Source organism: Fonsecaea pedrosoi (genome assembly GCF_000835455.1).
Source record: "Fonsecaea pedrosoi CBS 271.37 unplaced genomic scaffold supercont1.1, whole genome shotgun sequence".
Classification (NCBI taxonomy): Eukaryota; Fungi; Ascomycota; class Eurotiomycetes; order Chaetothyriales; family Herpotrichiellaceae; genus Fonsecaea; species Fonsecaea pedrosoi.
The window spans coordinates 3,889,577-3,913,740 of record NW_013550615.1 but is presented as its reverse complement, the minus strand read 5'-3'; the positions used below and the strand labels follow the sequence as shown (position 1 = coordinate 3,913,740).

The following is a 24,164-nucleotide window of genomic DNA, read 5'->3' as shown; positions in this document are numbered from 1 at the left end:
AATGTCCGACCTCACGTCAACGCTTACATACCTAAGGGTCCATATAGACATGTTCATCAATCTTTTTGATTGCTAATTGTCACGATAACTCTGGATCTATCTCTATATGCTTCAAAACCATCTCAAGTTTATTGACACGTCTACTCGATACTCAAACAGCTTAAGTCTCTGTGGATCCTCCTCACCGCCTAGGTCGAGATGTCTACCGTCGATATTCCCAAGCTTGAAGCGGGAAATCTGTTCAATGTCAATGGCCTCGTGGCCGTGATCACTGGCGGTGGCTCAGGTACGGTAGGACCTCAGTCGGCAAATTCTGCATGTTAACGCCTGTTCCAGGACTCGGTCGCATGATGGCACGAGCACTGGCAGCCAACGGAGCCTCAAAAGTCTTCATTATCGGCCGGCGTGAAAACAGCTTGAAGGAGACCGCTGATTCTATACCGGGAGGCACCATCATTCCCCTGGCTGGAGATGTGACTTCGAAGGCTTCGCTTCAACAGTGCTTTGAAAAGGTCAAAGCAGAGGTCGACTATATCGATGTCCTCGTGGCAAACAGCGGGATATCAGGTCCATCAGTGCCGACACTGGATTCCAACCAGAACCCTGTATCCATTGAGCAACTTGCTACGAACATGTGGAAGCCTGAACCGGAGGAGGTGACGCAGACATATGCCATCAATATCACCGGTGTTCATTTCACTATTGCGGCATTCCTCCCACTTCTGGATGCAGCCAACAAGAGGAGACCTGCCCCTACAAAGGACAACTTCACCCCTCGTCCTCAGATCATCACCACGGGGTCAATTGGAGGGTTCAATCGCAAGCCTCTAGGGAATCTCAGCTATGGTGCTAGCAAATCTGGGGTGATGTTTCTTTCCAAACAGCTATCAACGGCGCTCGTGCCTTATGATATCAGAGTGAACACGATCGCTCCGGGACTCTACTACTCGGAAATGACACATGGAATGTACCAAGCTCAAGGGAAGACCGAGATTCACAATGTTGAGGGTGCATTCAACAGAGAGGTCGTCCCTGCGACCAGAACTGGCGATGAGCAGGACATGGCAGGAGTCATCTTGTGGCTCTGCTCGCGAGCCGGTGCATACATCAACGGATGTGTTGTGGTTACGGACGGTGGACGACTTAGTGTTATGCCTGCAGCATATTAGACGGGAATGGGTAATATGGAATAGAGAAGGTAAGGTCTCTAGAGGTACCGAGTACGAGGTATAGATTGGACTATGGATTAAGGGGTTCAAGAGGGCCATAACAGGGATTGAACAATCGTATAACTAGACCGTGGCATCACCTCGGAGACAGCCACAATCAAGCACGAGAAATTCGACCCACAGGAATGATTCTAATCCATCCCTTTGATTTCAGGGGAAATGGGTTCATATGAGTACGAGTGATGCCGGAGTTGACAGTTCCGTGTAGAACGATGTTTCGTGCTACCAACCAGCCACAGGTCAGAAAATTGCCCGCGGAACCTTCTACTCTGGGTTGGCTAGAGAGAGTGGCATCATGCAGGAACATCAAATCTGCTTTTCCAGTTCCCGAATCATCCCACCACGACTCCAGCGCCGCAGCCACACCGCCCGCGAACAAGGCTCTATCATTGGCTGTTTAAGGTGCTCTTAGGCATGAACTAAACTCTAGACTAGAACTTAATCGTGCTTAAAGGGTCCCTAGCTGCAGTCGTCCCTCCCCAACAGGGCTCGACACTTTTCGCCTGTCGAAATTTGTGGGCTTCTGCTGCCATCATTTGTTGTCGGGTACCTCGTACATGCCTGGCTGCTTGGTCGCTACAAAAGCATCTCGATATCTCTGTTACTCTCACCGCAAGGACTTTAGAAATCTCTCTACTATTAATTGTTACCTTCCCAGTCGTCAACACCTTGAGGTAGCAGACGAAGTGACTTTCCTGCGATCTTCAACACCGACATCGGCTCCGTTTTGTTTGGCGCATCCCCACCAAAATTATCTCCCTCCCCTCAGTAATATTTATCACTTCTTGGTCTCCCCACCTCACCGCCTCCTTTACTCTTCGACAATAAAACGTCCTCTGGAGTTTCTTCACTTTCCCACAGACATACATTGAGTTGAAGAAACACATTGCCACTAACATCATGGCTTCGCGACCTCAAAACATCGGCATCAAAGCCATTGAAATCTACTTTCCAAGTCAGGTATGCCAGAACGACAGCAGACTGGCTATTGGGCTGAACAGCCGCTAATTCATGCCCAGTGTGTGGACCAAGCCGACCTGGAGAAGTTCGACGGTGTCTCGGCCGGTAAATACACCATCGGCCTGGGGCAGACAAGAATGTCCTTCTGCGACGACAGAGAAGGTGAGTGGCAAAGCTTCCCAAGATGCCCAACTTGAGACCCGACTAATCCAAGCGCAGACATTTATTCCATCGCCCTTACCACTCTGACGAGTCTGATCTCAAAGTACTCTATCGACCTGAAAAATGTTGGGAGGCTAGAAGTTGGCACAGAAACCATGCTGGACAAGAGCAAAAGTGTGAAATCAGTGTTGATGCAACTATTCGAAGAGTCTGGCAACTTCAATGTTGAGGGCGTCGACTCGTACAATGCTTGCTAGTAAGTTCTGGATGATTGTTGCAGTGTAGAGGGGCAGGGAATCTGACGCGCTGCAGTGGCGGTACAAACGCAGTCTTCAACTCTCTCAACTGGATCGAATCATCTGCATGGGACGGAAGAGACGCTCTCGTGGTTGCCGGCGACATTGCCCTTTACAAGAAAGGGAACGCTCGTCCGACTGGCGGCGCCGGCTGCGTGGCCATGTTGATCGGCCCGGATGCTCCCGTTGTCTTCGAAGCTGGTCTCCGAGGCTCCTACATCACCCATGCCTACGATTTTTACAAGCCTGATCTGACCAGTGAATATCCTTATGTTGACGGACAATTTTCCCTGAGGTGCTACACCGAGGCCGTTGATGCATGCTACAGAGCGTACAATGCCCGGGAGAAGGCACTCAAGTCACAGGCTAATGGCGTCAACGGACATGCGCATGTCAATGGAAACGGCGTGCACAAGGAAGATGACGAGAAGGCCCCTATGGATCGATTCGACTATATGGCCTTCCACGCCCCCACCTGCAAACTTGTCTCCAAATCGTACGCCCGGCTTCTGTACAACGATTTCCTCGAAGATCCAAGCCACCCCCAGTTCAAGGAGGTTGCACCCGAGCTGCGGGATTTGGACTACCAGGCATCTCTGACGGACAAGACTGTCGAGAAGACGTTTATGGCCTTGACCAAGAAGCGCTTTGCCGAACGAGTGCAGCCTGCCATTCAAGTGGCCACCATGTGTGGTAACATGTACTGTGGCAGCGTTTACGGTGGGCTTGTCGGATTGATCAGCAACATTGCCCCGAAAACACTCCACGGCAAGAGAGTTGGTGTCTTCAGTTACGGCAGTGGTCTCGCCAGCTCCATGTTTAGCCTCAAGGTCGTTGGTGACACGACAGAAATGGCCACAAAGCTCAATCTTCAGGAACGACTAGACGCCCGACGGGTCGTTGCACCCGAAGTGTATGACGAAATGTGTATGCTCCGAGAAAAGGCCCACCTCAAGAAGGATTTCAAACCATCGGGTGATGTCGAGCATCTTGTGCCAGGAACATACTACTTGACCGAGGTCGACGAGATGTTCCGACGAAAGTATGAGGTCAAGGCATGATTGCCGTCATCAGCAAAGAAGGGACTTGTCATTCTTGCTCCAGATCTTGCGTTTCAGGTTCGGGCGCCGGACTTGCATTGGTAGACCGGGTAGACTGGTCTTTCGATAGAGGCAGATAGGCGTTCCAGTGCATGGTTGATTGGATCAGGACTGCTGGTGGTATTGGGCCCAGCAAAAACTTGTACATATGGGGGATTTGCTTCAGACATCCTGACCGGCAGGAACTCACCTGAGCATTAATCGATCAGCAGAAGAGCAAAAGCGAATTACCATGAAGCATTGTTGCCCATATGAAGAGTCTTGAAACTGACGCTGTGCAGCATGAGTCTTGTGTGTCATGCGGCTACTCTGGCATGCATTGCACCTCAGCCCGGAGTCGGCCAGTATCTTGACCTGTTTCGAGCCTGATGTTGGCAAGATGAAACATGGGCTCGATTCCAAAGCCGCCGGGCACCAGTGAGGATGGAGTGGGCAATGTTAGAGTGATACTCAAGCGATGCAGGAAGACGATAGATGCATGTAAACGAGGAGGTTGGGTCGAGAGAAAGACGTTATCATACTCCATAGTCGTTCAACGTTCGCGTGTTGTTCGTGCCGGCACTATGCGGAACTACTGCAGCAGATGCATAAGATGCGTAGTTGGTGCAGGTGACTTGGTGCCAATTTCGCGCGTAGACGGCGAGGCGGTGAACGCGCGCACTCCAGTCCTTGGCAACGATATCGGAAAACCTGCCTGATATACTCAGTGGTTCTGCCTGCGCTGCGCCACCTTCGTCCCTCCACCCCGCAGGGTATTTTTTGCATCGCGCGCCAATCTCACCACCAATGAAATGCTGTATGTCGCTATAGAATCTCCAAGCGCCCTCGATCTGAGGGACAAGGTTGGCATTGAGATTCTTGCTGGATCTCGCAGCGCGCTTCAGCCACGCCCTGCACCCCCCTCGTGTACTCTTTCATTTCCTCAGACTGCCGCAGCTGCCGCCACCACGGCTACCACTCCTGGGCCTCATCGAACAGCCGCCAAGTCGCATGTCTTCTCATCTCTCGAAATAACCAGGCAAGCGCCGTCACAGATTGCCTCGTAAGACATGATGAAATCGCCCGGAGCCTTGTTACACTCCATCTGAGCAACATCGCAGCCTCAGGCCACGCTTCTGCCCCCCAAAATAGCTGCATATGGCGCAATGTTTCCATACCTCTGGCGCGTACCACGCTCCACGCTTCGCGATCGGAAGGCGATCCTGACCATCGTTGGTTTTCCAGCATAGGATTCTCGAACACCGTGTCAGTCGTCTTTGTTTCCTTGCCATCTTGCTCCACGTTTCAGGTGGGTATTGACCCGCGGGACACTGTTGGCCGGCTGTCATGATGCTCGATTTCGGTCGCATACCCCCAACCCATTTATACCCAGTCCTCCCTCCCTCTCAAGATCTCTGAGCCTTTCATTCTTTCAAGTTGCAAGACTGAAGATTCAGTCTGCCTGCTATTGGTAATCCCATCTGCTTTTCCTCTTGTACCTTTCCTTTGTTCCTTGGGTCCTTGTCTCCACCCCGAGAAGCTGGCTTCTCGCTGACCACTACGTTCTCCCGGACTCGACCAAAAAGCTATCATATGTAAGCCGTCTTCACGATGCTGCCTGGCTGCAACCATAGATGCTGATTGGGTCTCAGAATGTCACTGGCACCTTACTACTATAGACCACTGACGCCTCCAGAGGCTGCTGGAGCTGCTGGTCAGCACAGCCATATTCGGAATGTGTCTCGCTCGTCCTACTTTGCAGCCGACAGCTCGCCTGAGCCGGTAATTACTGCTTGTAATACAACTCCCAGTCGATCGCCAGTTCTCCGTCAACATGGCCCGACTTTGCTCCCTAAGATCAGGACCCAGGACTCGACTCTGGAGCCTCCGTTCGTTCATCGATCCTCCATCCACCGAAGGAGCTCGTCGACCGTCACCAAAAACCCCAAACATGCTCGCCCTAACATGTATAGGAGCGCGACTGAGCCTGTTGAATATACACCGATGATATCTCCCGTGTCGAATGCGCCTCACTCGCGCTCGAACTCACTCAATCCATCTCCTGGATTGGCCAAGGCCAAGCTCAATGTGCCCGTAAGGACTCATTCCCGCTCGACCTCTGCATCGAGCATCAACAGCGATGTTCTGAATCGTTTTGGCTATCCTACTTATCGCCAAATGCCCGTCTATGTGTCTCACGATCACCAAACCCCGTCTCCGGACCTCTTCGCCACCAATTTTATGCCATATACCAATGCTCCCATGGCTGAGCCTCCTCTTATCAATTTGGAGGGCACATTTGACATGCCAATTGATCTTGAGACGATCTCGAGACCCTGCTCTATGAGTCCTCCTCCCATGCTGCCAGCCGTCTCTACGATCAGTATGCTCAGCTACTTGACCCAACCAACGCAGCCCATCAACCTAGTTCGGCATCTCACCTTCCAAACCGGCCGTGGTCTAACGAACCACTTTTGGTGGGATATTCGCAACGTCCGACCCTGGAAATCGTTTTCGCTCCAGACCATGTCTGCCATCCCTGATCTTCTGACGCTACTTAATTTTGAACACGATAAAGCCTGCCTACCACTGATGGGCACCAACGCCAACACTGTGACACCTGCCTCTGAAGCCGATCTCGCCAATCTCATTTCCAAGATCTACTTTCCCAAGGTCAACGCTGCCACACGTCTGTCCCTCGGTACCAACTCTGTTGCTCTGTACCCTGCCCCAACCCCAACAAGCTCTGGGTTGAGTGCCAACTCGGCCAACATTCCCACCTTTCTGGCTAATTACCCGAGTGACAATGACCGTACACTCTCAGGACTCCCGCGAGGTCGCGTCGTCGGCTTGGTCCGGTCTTTTGATCGCTGGAATACAGGCATGCGCCGTGAAGGCCCTGCACGCAAAGTCGAGTATCTACGCACTCTGGCGCATCTGCAGAAATGTATGCGAGACCACAGCTGCCGTTATGGCTTCATTATCACAGAGATCGAACTCGTCTGCGTCCGTGCCGGATGCGACGACCGTGGCCATCCGTATTTCGGCTACCTTGAAGTTGCGGAGGCAGTGGAGACCAAGACCTTTGCTCGCAAAGGGAACGAGGCAGCAGGTGAAGTTGACATGACTGTCACTTTGGCTCTGTATTATCTTCTTATGCTCGCCAAAGCGACGCCTTTGCCCGGCCAGCTGGGGAGCTTCATGGATGTGGGTGGTCCCGGAACACTGACTCGACAAAGAGTCTGGGATGGGGAACTCGGTGGTAGGATGCTCGCGGTCGATGAGGACGGAGATGTCGAGGAATTGGGAAAAGATGGCAAGGACAAGTGGATTCCTGAACCGCAGATGGGAGAGAAACGGGAAGCGAGGACGGTAAGGGGATGGGTGTGGCCTAGCGACCCGTGGCACAAGAGAGAAGGCGAGCGTGGAGAACGTGGAAGCGGAAGGGGGGGAAAGAGAGGATAATCTCTACTCTGGGTATTCCTGGAGAGAGAAAGCTACGAAGGTGGTTATGAAAAATGGGAGAGGTCCTGGATTTGAGTATGGATTTATAACCGATGCCATCCAGGTGATGAGCTCGATGCATAAGGTCGTCGAGACTTCGGAACGCGAAATCTTGGGTATTACAGACTTGGTAATTAAACTACATTCACGAAATTTGCCCTAGACCCCTCTGATACAGCTCGGTCCCTTTGTATATTTCATAACAGGCTTCGGATAAAGTATTTTGTTCATCTGTATCAATGGTTGAGCGAAAAGTCAGCAGAGGATTCTTGTAATGAGCTTCTAGGTAATGAACAGGAACAGATCAAAAGAGTCGTGCATTGTCTCTCGTGGCTCCTCATACTGTTGAGACTTGACATAATTTTTAAAGTCACCGACGGATGGCTTGACATTGCCGGATCCGCCTCGTCAGTTATCGTTTGAGCATATAAGTAAAAATCATCGGAGCTTTCTTCTCAATACACGGACGGAGTGAAGAGAAGGGAGTGAAGGGAGAAGAGAAGGGCGGCTGCTGGCTTACCAAAGAAGGCGATAGAGGTCAATGTGTTGGTAGGACGGCGAAGGGGCCGAATGACTCGAGAAGAAATCCACGGAGGAGATGAGAGATGGAAGAGGAGGAAGAGCGTCAACGAAACACAGAGAAAAAGAATCATGATGTCGGTGGAATTTTTCTTGGCGGGATCTGGCTCTGCAGCAGCAGCGCCAGGCGGTCGTAGTAATAATTAGTACGAGTAATCAATTAGGACTGGTACGTTCTTGTGTGTCGGTGGTACCCTTAGGCCCGCGGGGTCACAAGCACGCCTCTGCTCGCTCTCTTGTATACACACTCTCGACTGTTTTCCCCCCCTTGCACCAACCACCACTACTGCACAAGCAAGCCCACAAAATTCCAGCGTCTGCGCACCGCGCCCTCCCTCCCCCACCACCAAATTCTTTCCGAGTCACCTGTTTGACGGAGATAAAAATCGCCAACAATACGGTCAAGATGGGAGGTATGTTTTTTGAGCCCCTCGCAGCCCATCGTCCCGACCTGGCTGGCTTTCCTACCGGCGAGCGCACGTAATATCCTCTTCAGGAACTGTGTGGACTAACAGGGAGGTTGATACCTGGAAAAATAACAGACTTCCAACAAATCGCCCGTGAGCATTCTTCCTGTCCCTCCCGAGAAACCCTGAGCAGTACCCTAATGCGATACAGAGCAATTCGTCGAGTTCTACTACAAAACCTTTGACGGCGATCGCACGCAACTGGCTGCCCTCTACGTACGTTTTCACGAACCCATTTTGCGCCTGGTCTGCAAGTTGAGGAGGGAGGATGGGAGGAAGAAAAGAGCTATAACGATTTTTCTGACACGACCGTGCGCATACAGAGAGAGAAATCGATGCTTACGTTCGAGAAAGAACCGTTTTTGGGCACACAGTCTATTCTTGAGAAGCTTACGGTACGTCAACGTGGTGGACTCTTCTCGAGCAATCATTACAATGTCCAGGGCAAGAGTCACTGATGCGGAATGGTATCGCAGAATCTACCTTTCCAAAAAGTCCAACACCGGGTCGACACGACAGATGCGCAGCCATCCAACGAGCAAGGAGGCATCTTGGTTATGGTGACTGGTGCATTACTGGTAGGTCTTCAAAAAATCTCACCTCGATGGCTTCTCGCTGGCAGCAGGGTCACTGATGGACACTACACAAACAGGTCGATGATCAACAACATCCCATGAGCTACGTCCAGACGTTCAACCTGCAACCCGAGGGCGGCAGCTACTTCGTGTTCAACGACATCTTCAGACGTAGGTGGAATCATTCATGACGAAGCAGGCGTCGAAAATGCTAACGAGTCTCGGTAGTGGTGTATGCCGCAAGTGGATAGATCCGTCGCCGGCACCATAAACGGGTGGTACCGATTCTGACATTCTGCAAATCGCGGGTCTCGAGCAAGGGTGCGGTGCACATGATAGGTCAACAAGCATAGCAGATGGCGCAGCGTGGACAGGAACGACAGTGTAGGGATTGAGCAGAGAGTAAGGATACGGGAGAGAGGCAGTGGTGATGTGATGATAGATGGGCGCATGGGGGACATAACCATCAACAACAAATTACGTCCCGATGCACGTGCCTAGCAAGCGACAACTGTTGACAAGGCTGCCACAATTCCAACTTCTCCCGAGTCCTTGTAAATGAGTTTCCCGGCTGTCCGAGTGGCCTAACATGGTTTGTTGGCGGTCCGAGACGCCTACGACGCCATACGTGGACAATAAGACTTTGGGAGGGTGGAGGTGGTTCTGATGGCGCCACGCGCTCCTTCGGTTGTGGGTGCGCAGTCAGGCTGCTACATTTGCGTCTGCATCCCATAAGAAAGGGTTGCTGGAACGATTATTGTCGAAACCCAGAATCCTTCGTCAAAGTCTGAGATTGAGCCGCCGAAGAAAAGGTTCTCGTACCGAGTTCTAGGTACACCTACGGGCATCCATCCAACCTCCTACCAGTAAAGAGGCCCCTCCAAAATATTATTATTGTGGTCCTCGTTAAACACCCAAGCAGCTTGCCCTGCGCTAGTCTCGACGCCTACGCCTAGTTACGGTTCATCCCTGTCTCTCCGGTGTTGCACCTGCCACAACATCCCAAGCAAACCAAGTCCGTCATCCGTCGTCGACAACTTTTGATCAGACACAGACATCTTTGCAACAGCAACAGCAACAGCCCATTCACCTCTGATCCCTCCTATACCCTTACATTCACGGCCTACATACAAATCGACATAACGATTCAAGTCAGCATTGCCTCCGCGACGAGCGAGCCAGATTCAAACCGCGCAACAACATAGTTCAGCTGCATTGAAAGAACAGTGCCGTTGTGCCACATCTGTCCTCTTCGACTTTCTCAATTCCTGATCTTTCCCCCGGTGTCATTGGGCGAGTAGATATTCACGATGGCGCTCATGGACGAGTTCAAAATGCGCAACTTTAGTGAGTTTCTCTCTCTCTTGGTCGGTGTTGCGACCTGCGTTGGACCGGAGCTGACAGTTGTCCGCAGGCATCTATGGGCAGTGGTAAGAAGTCCCTTGGTCACTCCACGCCTCCTCGCCCACGATCTCTTGTGATCTTTTGCGCATCAGGATCTTTATTATGAAGATATCCGCGCTTCTCATCCCCCATTGAACGAATCGTGGGGCACGGCTAGGGGCCGGCTACAGGTCATGGAACAAGATACGCTGACGTGTGTATCAACAGGCTCGGAGTGCTATGCATCATCCTGGGATTTGCCTTGGGTATCGCCAATATCTTCCACTTTAACCTGCTCATTCTATTCAGCATCATCCTACTGTGCGTCTCTCCCCAGCCTTCACAAATCACGATGTCGTATGACTGACACTTGAGCGCAGTTGTTCCTCCCTGGTTCTCATCTTCATCGAAATTCCACTCTTGCTACGTATCTGCCCTACATCCGCCAAATTCGATGCCTTTATCAAACGCTTCACCACGAACTACATGCGCGCCCTTATTTACGGCCTCATGTCCCTGGTTCAGTGGCTCAGCATCATCGTGGAAGCCAGCAGCTTAATTGCCGCCGCCGTAGTATTGGCCCTCGCGGGAGCTTGCTATGCACTGGCGGGGTTGAAACAGCAGGAATTTGTGGGAAGCACGACACTAGGTGGACGCGGTGTGGCCCAGATGATTGTCTAGTCGGAGGCTTGTCCACCCTTTCTTCTCACCGTGCCATCTTATCGAGTTCAATGGGACAAAAAGTGATTTGACAATGGTGTACTTCTAGCGGCGCGCATGGACACACATTGGTCGAGCGCGAGGAGTACGGAGTCAACGGGAACGATATTTGGATGACCAGGCGGAGTGTTTCCTAGAGCTCCAAGAATTTTATGATGGTGGTTCATGAGATGCCGCTGATGACAATACAGGAGGCTGGATAGTTATTTGTGCAATCAATAGGATCCAATTCAGGGCCGGAAAAACGTGTCTCTGATTGTCCATGTGGCATGAGACGTGAGACTATAAATTCGTCCAGGATCAGAAGGAATGCAGGAAGGGTGGGTGGCCCCGGGTGCCACCTACGGAGTCTGAGAGTATAAGCATGGCTGTCTCGCTGTTTGCGGAGTCCCACGCCGCTTGAGCAAGATATAATAAGCTCGTCTATCGTATGCAATGCTGCTCAGGTAGTCTTTGCTCTGATTATTATGTCCACTTGCTTTTGGCTGTGCTCGTGTGCGGTCATGCAATAAACTCGGCTCCGAGTCTCTTGATCGGGCAATCGAGACAAAGAAGACTTGGTCCCTTGTCTAAAACACCCCTTCAATATCACCCGTCTCTTTCGTGTCATCATGTGCGTCAACAAACCACCGTTTTTGGTGCTTATACCTCGTGTGGCTTCACAAGAGTGGGGAGGAGAGACCGGATCGTGATCGACCGGAACTTTGTAACGATCTTGGTCCGCCTGGTACCTAATCCGTCCATTGGTAGGCTGGGGATGGCGCAGACCCCGAACGTGGGCACCGACGCAGAAGAAAGGGTACTACTCGTCCTGTACCGAATACTCAAGGGTAGACTGAACAGTAGTAAGCAGGCGTGGCAGGTGAGCACGGGTGAGCACCGGCACGCAGCCAGCAGCCATAGGACCCACGCTACAGCGAGGATGGCTTGCCGAAGCTTCGAGGGGAGGCGGTCGGAGGCGTCCTTTGCATCTCTTTCTTGTGAGAGGCTGAGGGAACGGCGAGTGAACAAGGACATCGTGTGGCGTGCTAAACCAGAACCACTCCAGTTTCCAAGGCCCGAGATGAAGGCTGTGTTTCGTGTTTGGTCTTTGTTTTCGAGTTGGGGCCCCCAGGGCTGGCGGTTTTTTTTCCCCTTGCGAAGCTTCGGGCCCCCCAGACCCAAAATGCCTGATTTGCCCCAAATGTTGCCCAGACTTTTCCTCTTGGTGTGCTGCTATTCTTTGAATTTGCGGCTGAGGAGCGTCTGGGCCTTTCAAACCTTCGGGGGGTTCCTTGTAGCCCTGCTTTGGTGCGAAGCGAGGAAGCAGCCCCGTTTAATAATGTCCCCTCTCGTTTCCTGACCTTGTCCCTGTCCCCTGTGCCTAGCCTTGGACTCGACCTCTTCGAATGGTCGACTTCGGATTTCTGGCCTGAAAAGTCCCCAAAGTCATCCTCATCGGGAGAAAGAAAAGAAGAAAAAAAAGCCCAAAACACTTTTCGCGTGAGAAATCGTGACATCTCCTCGACTATCTATCTTATCACAGACCAACAGTGACAAAGTCGAAACAACAAGGCGCAAATGAGCGAGAAGAAGAAGATGATGATGATGACGACGATGACGATGATGGATTAACCTGAGCAAAGAACACTCCAACAATGTCGCCTTCCGCCGTTTCTAGCCTAAATCATGGAAGAAGACAGTCGAAGCAGCGCCTTCCTCGATGTTCCCATCACCGAAGCTGAACGCCGTGCTCAGGTTGCTCGGGCGGCCGTCAGAGACGACAGCTCCAAGCAACTGTTACCAGAGGTCAGACAACCCTCGTCAGAAGAATCCCAGCAGTCGTCATCGTCGGCGACGGCGACGGCGGTCGATCAACAGCAACAACCACCAGGCCCCGTTCGTTTTCCCTCAATACACGCTCCTCCAGTCGCCAGACAGTATGCCCCGAGATTCTCGCAGAGACCAGGAGTTCGCAATTATGTTCCCATCTCCCCAGTCCCAGAAGAAGACGAACCCGAGTCCATCAAACTCCGCCCGTTCTCGGCTGCCGCTACAGACGATGCCTATCTCCTCCCTTCAACGGGACCGATGCCGGTCATGTGGACTCCCATCTGGTTGAAGCAGTGGTTTCTGGGTCTCTTTGCCCTTATTTTTGTCGCATTTCTGATCGCGCTAATCCTCCTCTGGCACTTTGATGCAGAGAACGATGGCTTCCATATCGACCCGGGGACGAACCACTATACCTGGACTTACACGCCTACGGTCATTGTGGTCGTCGTCGTGGCCGCGTGGAGAATGGTGGATTACCATTCTAAACTGGCTATGCCCTACGACGCGCTCCAAGACGGGCCGGTCAAACCGTCCGAAAGTCTTTTAGTCGACTACATCTCGACCTTTCAGCTTGTATCACTACTCGAAGCGTTCAAAAACAGTCATTTTGCCGTTATTGCGTCGGTTACCGGTTTTATCTTATTAAAAGTTGTCACGGTGTTTGCAACGGGATTGTTGGTGGCTCTTCCAACAGAAGTGGTTCAAAAGAGCGCGACTGTGCATGCAAGAGGCTTCAGCGCCGCCTCGTTCGACCCGAATGGTGCACTCGATTCTTCGACGTTTCCGGCTCAGCCGGTGTATGCGTACTACGGCAGTATGGCTCAGGGTGTGCCTTTGGAAAATGGCGTCAGGTTTGATCTGGCATACAGTGTCTTGACAGTCAGCTCCGACACTCCGATTGGGAACGATGCGATCATATCTGGTGAAGTCGATGCGTTTGTACCCAATATGACATGCAAAACAATAAATGTGCAGCTGCAGTCTCCGCGAATTGTGAACGACACAAACTCAGCGAGCGCATTTGCGACCTCGACCAACATCACCTTCAACATCAATGCAGGCGATGTGTGCCGCCAACTTTCTTCAGTCAGCGTTCCAGCGGATAACCCCTATACTGAGATTCTCCCGAAGCGCCAGGTTACAGGCACGATGCAGCAGATCTTCTGTGGAGGCCCAAATGCCAGTGTACCTAATTCAGATGGCCCGGAAGGACTGTTGTTCACCCTTACCGACATCAGTTATCAGCAGACACTATTCGACAATGCGACTGACCTTGCAGGGGGTTCATTTACCATCGCCAGTGGCGTTTCCAGGACTCTTAACGACATAACGAATGTGTTTTGTGTTCCTTCGTATTCCATGGCGAGGGCCCAGGTTACGAACAACACCCAGCTACTCAACAATAATGCTGCCGTAACGGTCAACTTGAAAGACGGAGACAGTAATAGCACACTCTCGGGATTTTCGGCTTGGAATGCCACCAATGTCCTTTCACAATCCTCAATTGCCGCACAGGTCCTCTTTGGCGATACGGTCAACGATGACACTATTTCTGATTCGAGCGCTATATTTACGCTCATGGCGCTGACGCAGGGCTCACAAGACATCGCTACTTTGAAAAACCCAGAAACAATGATCGCAGCTGCTCAAGACACGTCCAATGGACTTTTATCTCAGTATGCTCATCAAGTTTTGAGAGCGGTAGACAGCCCCAGTCTGGAGAGGGGAAAAGTGACTCGACAAGAACAGAGGCTTCGGGTCAACGACGTTTCTGTGTGGACAATGGCTTCAGCATCCGGGTTCCTGTTCCTGTTCTGCATTGCCTTGATTTTCATCGCTCCGCGAGCGGTTGTTCCCCGAGACCCAAGCTCTATCGCGGCGGTTGCGACAACCCTGACTAGAAGCACCGAGTTGAATCGATTACTGAGGAAGCAAGGAGCACCGAGCGGTGCGAATCAAAAGGCAGTCCTTGCAGGTTTCGAATTTGGGACAGCCATCGCGACCACTGATTCTGGAACGAGGAGCTTCAAGATTGTCACGTCAGAAGGCGAGCCAGACGAACCGGTCACCAAGCCGTCTATGGATATTATCAAGTGGTGGGTACCGATTAGCGCAACCTTTCCATTCTTGACGCTCACATTGATTCTGCCCGCGGGCCTCATTGTGGCATTGGAGCTTATTCAACGGCAATCGGACGATCATAATGGGTTTTACACCGTCGCGGACGACAAGTGGACGGAAATCTACAGTCATTACATCCCCGGCCTCGTCATGTTGATCTTGGCAGCGTTGATCAATATGCTTGATTTCAACGTGGCGTTGTTCACTCCGTGGAACAACCTTGCCGAAGGAAATGCGATCCATAGAAGATCAGTCCTCAACAACATTCTCGGGAGATCACCCCTATCTGCATTCTTCCAGGCCCTGAGGACGCGGAGCCTCGGTGCCATGCTGAGTATCACCGCCGCAGCCGCCGCGAGTGTCCTTACAGTGATTGCCTCGGGCTTGTATTACGTCCAGCACTTCTCGGTCGAAGGGGCGAGTATTTCGCTTACTCAAGTTGACTCTTTCGATCTTCAGTGGCAGAACAGCTTCTCTAATGACAACGGGGCGGCAGCCATCACGAATCTGATCATGCACCAGAATTTCAGCTATCCACAGTTTACGTATGAGGGTCTCGTGTTTCCAAAGCTGTCGCTGAACAACTCCGCATTGACGACGAATTCACTCACAACAGTGTCTGGATCATCATCCCACGTGCTCCCAGCTGTTCGAGCAAATCTCAAATGCGACGTCCTTCCGAGTGACTCTTTCTCCTTATCCACAGAAAAGGCGGGCGACGGCAGCGCGTACGCGACGGATCAAGCATTCATCACAGCCAGAGCAGCCCTTCCCGACTCGTGCCATCTCGGCGGCTCCAAAGGTACAGATGACTTTGTTCTCTACCAGAACAACTTCGAATTACCGCCAGGTGGGAAGGGAACATTTGCCGGAGCTCAATTGGATCTGTTGTTTGGCGAGAATGCAACAACGTATGGCAATTATGGCGAGAATCGTGGTCAATACATAAGTGATAATCCTCCTGTTGGTTGTCCCAGTCTGGCGTTCACTTTCGGCCACTTCCAGGTGGACAGCACGGACACCAGTCAAGTGACGACAATGGTGTGCTATCAACAAATCCAAGGCCTCAGCGCAAATGTGACCTTGCAGCCAAACAGCACGACCATTGACGCCAGCCATCCCCCGGCAGTGGATGAGAGCAGCATCTTCCTCCACGACAATCCGCTTAGCAACAACAGCGGTGTGAAGACGTTCGATTTTCGCATCCAGAACAACCTCGCTCAGGAAATGACCGTGTTCAACGGCGCGGGTGGCACACCGGCAACCAATCCTTCGAGTACAAACACGTTTGACATCTTCTTCCAAGCAATCATCAACGGCTCCGAGCCCCACGATCCAGCGTCTTTAGCCGGCCCAAATAATCAGGATGTCCTCATTGGCGCAATCAACCGATTTTATCGAATCTACATGGCACAAGCCATCTCGGCAAACATGCGCGGCCCCGTCAACAGCCTGGGCGCTCCATCCCGCCTCTTTCGACGCCAGAGCTCTTCCACAATAACCTCGGCGACCACAGTAGACACCCCGCGCCTCGTCCAGGACAAGGACAGCAAATTGATCCTACAGATCCTCCTCGGTATTATGACGGCCTTGGCCGCATCGGCATGGCTGACGACGAAGTTCCGCCGCGTCCTACCGTGTAACCCGTGCTCGATCGCTGGGACCATGTCCCTCCTCGCGGGCAGCGACTTGTGCCACAGCACCGACGACGGCCTGTGCGAATGCTGCGGGAAACCCCGTCGACGGTCGTTTGGATACGACGCCGGGAACAGACCGGAATCAATCCACGCAGGGCCCGACGAGAACAGCGAGGACGCCGACGAACGTCACCAGATCATCTCCAACGGCGCAGAGTGGATGCCCGCGTCCCAGTTCGCAACGGTCTTTGGCGGGAACCGCTACAGTATGGGCTGGTGGCGCGAGCGGCGACTCATAGGCAAGAGACGGCGGTTCGGCGTGGATGTGGGCGCTCGTGCCGACGGCGCTGACGACCAAGACTGGGAGTTGGGAAGCAGGAGACCCGAGGGCCACGGATTCAGCGACTTTATGATGAGGGGCGGCGACCGCGACGGCCGCGGCGAGTACGCGAGATTTGGCGGCCGCTCGCGAGGGGCCAGCATCAGTGACCCGACCACCGAACCTCCTTCTGGGGTGATGGCCATGGGTGGTGCGAGAGCTGGACCTGGACCTGGACCCGGAACGACAACAACCATGCCCAGGCAACCCGCGCCGGGGATCTTCGTGACCGACACGGGCCGGACGGGCCAGCCACAGCAGCAGCAGCTCTACCAAGATTCGGGCGAAATAGGCATGCCGGGCCGACGAGGTCCTATCGGCGGCGAAGCATAGACTTGTTCTCGATCTTTGATCTTGATCTTGATCCTGATCGTGACTTGAACTAGGGGTGGATCTGGAATGGATACAACTCGAATCGCCCAAAGCTCCCTCTTCTCACAAGGGTTTCTTTTTTTTCTCTTCTTTTTGACCATGTCAATCATAACGAACGATTTCACCCGATGTTTGGTGTTTTGGTGTTTTGGCGTTTTTTTTTTTTTTGAGTGTTTTGATGCTTGGGGTCTTCTGGGTGCGGCTAGGAGGGTGGACATCAACTATATATATCTATTTTATATACCGTATACCATATACCCACATATACTCACTCGGTATACCTATCTTGATTCATTTCCATGAGGTTACCATCGATTGCGACGAGGCGCGCTCTCTTTTCTCTCTCCCCTTTGACAAGGGAAGTACATGGAAAAGAAGAAAAGGGTGGAATTAGGAGGTAGGAAGAGAGTAGACAAATTCAAGGAAGTAACAACAAAGGTTTTTCTTTATTCGGGTCATACGATACGTCTCCTGAGTAATGTAACCGAGTATGTATCCACTGGGAAAGGCTCCAATCAGTTTATCTTAAAAATACTCGTGGTTGCATTGAATGTCCCTGTCTCATAAACCGAACATTTTCACGTTGTTGCGCGGGTGACCCTCCCCCTCCAACCAGGTACCCAAAAAGGGGTCTCTCCATAGGCGAGCGAACGAGTCAATAAGTCGCAGCCAGCCTCATGACCAAGTAATCCCCGCTGTTGATGCCGTCATACTTCTTGCCCGTCTCCTCCCAGGTGCCCGGGAGGGCCTCGATCCAGCGGTCGAAGTTGGGGTTGCAGAAATAGGCGATGCTGTAGCGCGCGGGGACCGTGGCGTCGGGGTCCTCGTCGTCGAGGAGCTCGGCTTTGGGCGGGGGTTGGATCACGCGGTGGTTCGTCGATCGGATCTGGTCGTTGCTCCAGCGCTGGAGCAGGTCGCCCGCGTTCACCACAATGGTGCCCGGGATGGGCGTGGCGCGCACCCACGTGCCCCTGGGCGACTTGACCTCGAGGCCACCAATGTCGTCCTGGAACAGCAGCGTGATGGACCCGTAGTCCGAGTGCTCGCCCGCGCGGACCTGGTTCGGGTTCGCGCGCCAAATGCTCTTCTTGACGGGCGGGTAGTGCAGCAGCCGTAGCGTGTTGTCCCCGCCGTCCGTGTAGCTGTCGAAGAAGTGTTCGTCCATGCCCATGCCCAGGGCGATGGCGCGCATGACGTTGACGTGCAGGTCCTTCAGCGTGAGGAAGAACCGTTGCATGTCCCGCGTAAAGGCCGCGCCAGCTTCGTCCAGGTGGGCCGGCCACTGGTTGGGTTTCCCCTCGACGCCCTCACGGCCAATCTCCATCGACTCCTTCAGATCCGGGTTGGAGGCACGCAGTTTGGCGATGACATCCGGGTCACTGGATTGCGTCACCTTTTCGCGGCCCGAGGTCACGTAGCCGCGATTGGCGTCCGGGGTCGTCCATCTCAGCGCGTCCTTCTGCTCCTGGGGCCGCTTGAAGAACTCGGCCGACTGTGAGAAGGCGTGCGAGATCTGGTCCGCGGGGACGCCGTGGTTCTGCAGGTACAGGAAGCCCGACGTCTGGAAGGCGTGGGAGATTTGCTCGGCCGTGGCCTTTTTGGCGGCTGGAGAACCGTGCAGAAAGGCCCCAAAGTCAATCAACTGGGCCACTAAGTCAAAAAAACATGGCCTGTTTGGTCGAAAGGGGAAGGTGGTGTATCGGGGGGGACTTGTAGAAGAAGAAAGGGGCAGGTGGTGCAGAATGTTCTGTGGACAAGGGCCTCCAATGGCGGCGGACTAGTGGGGAGTCTGGCATGCGAAGCACCTCGTCAAACGAAGCACGGACGTTGTACCGAGTACGTACCGGCATGATCAAGTCATCCTGTTCCACACCCTTTTGAGCGACTTCACCTGCTGAACCCATCTTTTGCGTCGCAAGGCTGAAGTGGGCCCCAAGAGAGGTTTGATTGTGTACGGTAGGGGTTCTTGGATAGGTCCGGATCTCGTGCTCGTACTCGTACTCGTAGTGGAGGTTGCGACCAAGGGAGGGTGTGTCTTTACCGACGACTCCAGGAGATGGATAGGCAGTGGATGTATGTGTGCGTGTGTGTGTGTGTGTGTGGATGTTGTTCCCCAAGTTCCGCGACAATGGCGTGACGCTAGCTTGCTGAGTGTGGCCTCCCTTAGCGATTCGCAGGGACACTTGAAAACCGGGGTATATCTTTCTTCCCACCACGGGCGAACAAAAAAGAAAAGTACAAGACGACTCCAACGATATATATCTCAGAGTGACTTTTTATGCAAAAGTAAGAGCGAGTGGAGAGGCGGCCGTGGCGAGAGGGAAAATAAAAGAAGACGATGATTGGACAAGAGCCAGATAAGGAATCTAGGGCTTAGTGGCGGAGGTGGCCGTCGACCCATCGTCATAATCATATCGTCGTCGATGGCCATGATCAGGTCACCCTTTTTTTCGTACTTGTATATACCAAAATACCAAAAACAGCCCACACTACGAAAACGAAAAGAGCTAGGAACAGAGGGGAGGGAATCTAAGGGATACACAACACAAACCTTGACGTTACACAGCACCACCACCACCACCACCACCACCATACATCATGCCTCAATCAGGCTCCCCCACCACCGTCGTCGTCGTCGACATACACACCCACATGTACCCGCCGTCATACATCAAACTGCTCTCCTCGCGCACCACGGTCCCCTACATCCACCAGCCCAGCGACACGCCCGACGCCGACCCACGACTCATCATCCTCGCGTCCGACGACGATCCGTCTCGACCCAAATCCTCGCGGGGCAGGCCCGTCGACAGCACGTACTCGTCATTTGACCAGAAACGGGCTTTTATGCGCCGGCACGGCATCTCATGCAGCGTCGTCAGCCTGGCGAATCCGTGGCTCGACTTCCTCGACCCGGCCACCGCTCTACAAACGGCCCAGGAAATCAACAATGACCTCGACGCGGCGTGCGCGGAGAATAATGTCGCTTCCAGCTCTCATGACGGACTGAAACTCTACGCCTTTGGCTGTCTCCCCTTGTCCGCCCCGGCAAAGGACATTGTCAGCGAGATCCACCGATTAAAGTCGCTCCGCCACGTCAAGGGCGTCATCATGGGCACGACGGGCTTGGGCAACGGCCTCGACGACCCGGCTCTGGACGACGTCTACTCTGCCCTGGCCTCGACCGCGACCTTGGTCTTCCTGCACCCGCACTACGGCCTGCCAGACTCGGCCTTTGGCGGGCCCGACGTCGTCGCAAAGTCCGGCCATGTCCTGCCTCTAGCATTAGGGTTTCCGCTGGAAACGACCATCGCCGTCTCGCGGATGTACCTCTCGGGCGTCTTCGACCGCCATCCACACCTGCAGTTTCTTCTGGCTCATTCCGGCGGCACCCTGCCCTTCCTGGCGGGGAGGATCGAATCTTGCGTCGCCCACGAGCGGGGATTCATCGCCAACGGCGGCCATCGGCAGGGTCCCCAACGCTCAATTTGGGATGTGCTGCACACAAACATCTACCTTGACGCTGTCATTTACGGACAACCGGGGCTGAAAGCCGCGATCGAGGCGGCAGGCAGCGTGGATCGGGTCATGTTTGGAACCGATCACCCTTTTTTCCCGCCACTGGGGGATGACAAGGAGGCAAAGTGGTTGAGCGTGGAGAGCAATAAAGGGGCCATTGATGACTGCTTACCAGAGGACGAGGCCGCAAAGAAAAAGATCTTGGGTGGAAATGCCATCAGAGTGCTCGGTTTAGACTTATAGAACCCTATGGTCCCCATCTCATATTGTTGAGATCGTGTTGACCGCTCGCGAATTCTCTGTGCTGGCTGCAGGAAGTTCTGCTAAAAGCCCACAAAACTCTGACATCCCGACCAGAACTGAAATACGACAAAAGTGCGTCAAGGGGGTGCTGCTGCTGCTGTTGCTGCTCGAGCCAGATCGCCAAAATGGAAGAGGCTCAAACATCCCTCCTCCCAGATAAGATATCCCAGCCTAGATGCTCCCAAACCTCTCCAATAAACCACTCGGGAGACCGTTCCTTCTCCCCGATCGCCTCCATCACTTGCGTCCATTCTCCTTCCCCCTCCCCTTCCTCGTCACGTCTCAGAGAATTGTAGAATGTATCGTCATCATCTCCAAACACTCCTCGAAGAAGCGTATTCTGGAGTGTTTCCTCAATCCGTCGCCGAAGACCTTTGCCATGGGCGACATCTTTTGAGTCGGACCCCTGCAATGCGAAAATGAGCTGGGACTTTTCAGACATATTTTTGGTGTTTGCCAGCAAGAATTCCATTCCCTTGCGCAAAATCCAGATGAGGTATGGTCCTTCAATTGTAGCTGCACCTGTCGCGGACGCGGTATCAAGATGCGCAGCGTCCATCAAACCGCGTGGTGCAAGCAGACCGGTCTGTTTGTTCCTTGTCCCCGTCGAGTCTGCAAATACCAGAAGTGACAATATTGAACCAACATGGTCTAAGATTGTACACATGTATCCTTCTAAGAGTTCACAGTGAACATCGCTGGAAACGTCAAGCGCTGTTATCATATACGCCAGTGTTCGAACCATCTCTTTGGTTTCGGCGACGGTTTGTTCGCTCATTGGCAAATATCCACGGCTGGAAGTCTCATGCATAGGGGCAGGCTTCCGTCTCTTCGATTTGACGTGTTGCTTTTGTCTGGCATATTCATTCAAGGCGAGCTCGTGGAGTCGTCCGAGGAAGGCATGAAACACCTTGGTCAGGTGTGAGAGAGCAGGGTAGTTTTCTTCACCTTCCTCACCCATCTGTTGCTGGATGCATCTCAGGCCCTCCAGAATCGATGGGTAGACATTCCTGAAGACCGCAGAAAGATCTTGCATCGATGGGTCTTCCAGCTTGGCGTTATTCTTTCGCGTTGCTCTCGGTTGCTTCTGGAGTATCCTTGAGACGGAAATCGCGAGCGCCTTGATTGCATCTACGAGAACCTCCTGACAGGGATCGGTTAGACGCAGGCTGTGGCGGAGGGATCTGACACTGCGAAGGAATGATTGACGATCTGCAGCGAATTAATATCTCCCCACGCTAGATGCCTGAAACGCACCTGTGAGCGGTATATTGAGACTTTCGATTCCCAAGTCACTATCGTCATTTTCAAGTTCCCTGTGCTGTCTGGTCGCTGGTTTGGCCTTTCTCGCCGGGATCGTCACAGCATCTCGTTTGCGTTTGCCAGCGGTGGACTGTCGTTTTGGAGGCTGGACATCTTCAGCAGGTAAAAAGGGTTCTCTCAACCGTTCCAGCTCATCGGCTAGCTTCAGGCGCTCTGATTCGGCTTTCTGGTAGGCGCTTTTCCAATACATCGTTGCGTCAAAGTCAAGAATCGTGGAGGGTTTGTGAGACCGGACCACGATGGCCTGACGAAGGTGCTCGAGGTATTCTGACGCTAAATCAGCTCGGGAAGCTCTGTGACACGGAAAATTCGATACCTTCTATGGAAAACTGGGGTGGTTTCGAACGAATGACGGCAATGGCAAAGGCGATTTGGGCGGGGCAAGGTAGGTCATGACAGTTCTGGTCCAAGGCTGGCTTGAGGGGAGTTGTCATGTCTCCTATTCACCTTTGAGAGCGTAGAAGAAGCACATACTGCGGGCAAAGAAAGGAAAGGTTCAGAGAGTAGGAGAAGACAGAGAGTACGAGAGGGGAAGTCGATGTCATGGAGTCAAAGGAGAGTGACGGAAGTCGAGAGCTGGGCAGAGAAACATGGAAGGTGCGGAATGCACTGTTCTGACAACTTATTCAGAAGAGGATAAAAAGAACGGCATGTATTACGCGAGAGGGAGCATGTCAGTGACAGGTTGAGATACCGGTATCTACAGACGGAAAGATATGGACTCAAGTGGTTTCTTTGCATGAAGCCATGGAAAAGCCGTTGGGAGAGAGGCAACGAGGAATCAATCGATGACATGTATGGGCTTGCGGTGCGCCGTAGTGGCTACTGTGGAGCATAATATTCCGGTGACCTCATCCATCTTTGCGCAGTTCTGCCTTTGCCTGCAGAACTCCAACAACCAGACATAGAATCCACATAGACAGACGTTTTCGCAACCATGGCGCCGTCAAATGACGCAGCAGACATGACTGTCGACTACTACGAATTGCTGTCCATACCGGTGACAGCGTCAGAGTCAGAAATCCGCCGTGCCTACAGGAAGACGTCGCTGCTCTATCACCCGGACAAAGTCAAGCCCACGCCAGAAACCCTGGAGAAGTTCCAACTCCTGCAGACGGCGCTTAACATCCTCACAGACGCCGCCGAGAAATTAAAATATGACCAGACGCGGGAGGCGAAGCAGAGGCGGCTGGCGGAGACCGCCGCTCTCGAAAGCCGCCGGCGACAGATGAAGGAAGAGCTGGAGAAAAGAGAAGGCTCTGTCACGGGGATGCCCACCTCCGTAGGCGGCGTGAAGCGGACCTGGACGGAGCGAGAACTCGAAATCAAACGCATCGCTGAAGAGAACAGAAAGAAACGGGAAGCGGCAATGGCACACAAGGCGCAAGAGGCACATGCTCGAACTCAGGCGGCGGAGACGGCAGAGGAGGAGCAATCCGGCTCGATAGACCGATCTGTCAAGGTGCGCTGGATCAAGGAAGCGGACGGTCTGGATATCGATCAGGAGGCGCTTGAAGAGAACTTCGCCTCAGGCGATGTAGAGAATGTCCTGATGCTGAAAGACAAGAAACGTCGTGTCGAGGGCAGAGATAAAAAGGTTCTACTGGGCACTGCTGTCATTGTGTTCAAGTCACTGGCAATAGCGAAGAAGGTGGTGGCACAAGGCCCATGGGAAGGCATCGAAAGCGTCGAGTGGGCCGCAGCAAAGGAAACTGATGGCGGTTGACAGTGAAAGATGGTTTAA

The 24,164-nt window shown here is 53.0% G+C and overlaps 9 protein-coding genes across 9 annotated transcripts; 7 read left to right on the top strand and 2 right to left on the bottom strand.

Moving 5' to 3' along the window:
* Positions 1-198: 198 nt before the first annotated feature.
* Z517_01427 (uncharacterized protein) lies at positions 199-1,169 on the top strand (the record flags this gene model as incomplete). The annotated part of the gene is made up of 2 exons (XM_013434387.1): positions 199-286; positions 337-1,169. The coding sequence occupies 2 exons, from the start codon at positions 199-201 to the stop codon at positions 1,167-1,169; spliced, it is 921 nt and encodes a 306-aa protein (XP_013289841.1).
* Positions 1,170-2,129: 960 nt separating this feature from the next.
* Positions 2,130-3,708, top strand: Z517_01426 (hydroxymethylglutaryl-CoA synthase; the record flags this gene model as incomplete). The annotated part of the gene is made up of 4 exons (XM_013434386.1): positions 2,130-2,189; positions 2,249-2,351; positions 2,409-2,607; positions 2,664-3,708. 4 exons carry the CDS (start codon positions 2,130-2,132, stop codon positions 3,706-3,708), a joined length of 1,407 nt encoding a protein of 468 aa, XP_013289840.1.
* Positions 3,709-5,379: 1,671 nt separating this feature from the next.
* On the top strand, positions 5,380-9,102 carry Z517_01425 (uncharacterized protein; the record flags this gene model as incomplete). The annotated part of the gene is made up of 8 exons (XM_013434385.1): positions 5,380-7,098; positions 7,145-7,346; positions 8,325-8,369; positions 8,428-8,492; positions 8,600-8,671; positions 8,753-8,854; positions 8,929-9,022; positions 9,080-9,102. 8 exons carry the CDS (start codon positions 5,380-5,382, stop codon positions 9,100-9,102), a joined length of 2,322 nt encoding a protein of 773 aa, XP_013289839.1.
* Positions 9,103-10,161: 1,059 nt separating this feature from the next.
* Positions 10,162-10,915, top strand: Z517_01424 (golgi apparatus membrane protein tvp18; the record flags this gene model as incomplete). The annotated part of the gene is made up of 4 exons (XM_013434384.1): positions 10,162-10,198; positions 10,266-10,281; positions 10,463-10,555; positions 10,615-10,915. 4 exons carry the CDS (start codon positions 10,162-10,164, stop codon positions 10,913-10,915), a joined length of 447 nt encoding a protein of 148 aa, XP_013289838.1.
* Positions 10,916-12,622: 1,707 nt separating this feature from the next.
* Positions 12,623-17,236, top strand: Z517_01423 (uncharacterized protein; the record flags this gene model as incomplete). The annotated part of the gene is made up of 1 exon (XM_013434383.1): positions 12,623-17,236. The coding sequence occupies one exon, from the start codon at positions 12,623-12,625 to the stop codon at positions 17,234-17,236; it is 4,614 nt and encodes a 1,537-aa protein (XP_013289837.1).
* Positions 17,237-17,930: 694 nt separating this feature from the next.
* Positions 17,931-19,179, bottom strand: Z517_01422 (uncharacterized protein; the record flags this gene model as incomplete). The annotated part of the gene is made up of 2 exons (XM_013434382.1): positions 17,931-18,917; positions 19,120-19,179. The coding sequence occupies 2 exons, from the start codon at positions 19,177-19,179 to the stop codon at positions 17,931-17,933; spliced, it is 1,047 nt and encodes a 348-aa protein (XP_013289836.1).
* Positions 19,180-19,873: 694 nt separating this feature from the next.
* Z517_01421 (uncharacterized protein) lies at positions 19,874-21,037 on the top strand (the record flags this gene model as incomplete). The annotated part of the gene is made up of 1 exon (XM_013434381.1): positions 19,874-21,037. One exon carries the CDS (start codon positions 19,874-19,876, stop codon positions 21,035-21,037), a length of 1,164 nt encoding a protein of 387 aa, XP_013289835.1.
* A 196-nt stretch (positions 21,038-21,233) lies between these two features.
* Z517_01420 (uncharacterized protein) lies at positions 21,234-22,854 on the bottom strand (the record flags this gene model as incomplete). Its single annotated transcript, XM_013434380.1, has 3 exons — positions 21,234-22,309; positions 22,376-22,687; positions 22,737-22,854. 3 exons carry the CDS (start codon positions 22,852-22,854, stop codon positions 21,234-21,236), a joined length of 1,506 nt encoding a protein of 501 aa, XP_013289834.1.
* Positions 22,855-23,357: 503 nt separating this feature from the next.
* Positions 23,358-24,146, top strand: Z517_01419 (uncharacterized protein; the record flags this gene model as incomplete). The annotated part of the gene is made up of 1 exon (XM_013434379.1): positions 23,358-24,146. One exon carries the CDS (start codon positions 23,358-23,360, stop codon positions 24,144-24,146), a length of 789 nt encoding a protein of 262 aa, XP_013289833.1.
* Between the last annotated feature and the right edge of the window lie 18 nt (positions 24,147-24,164).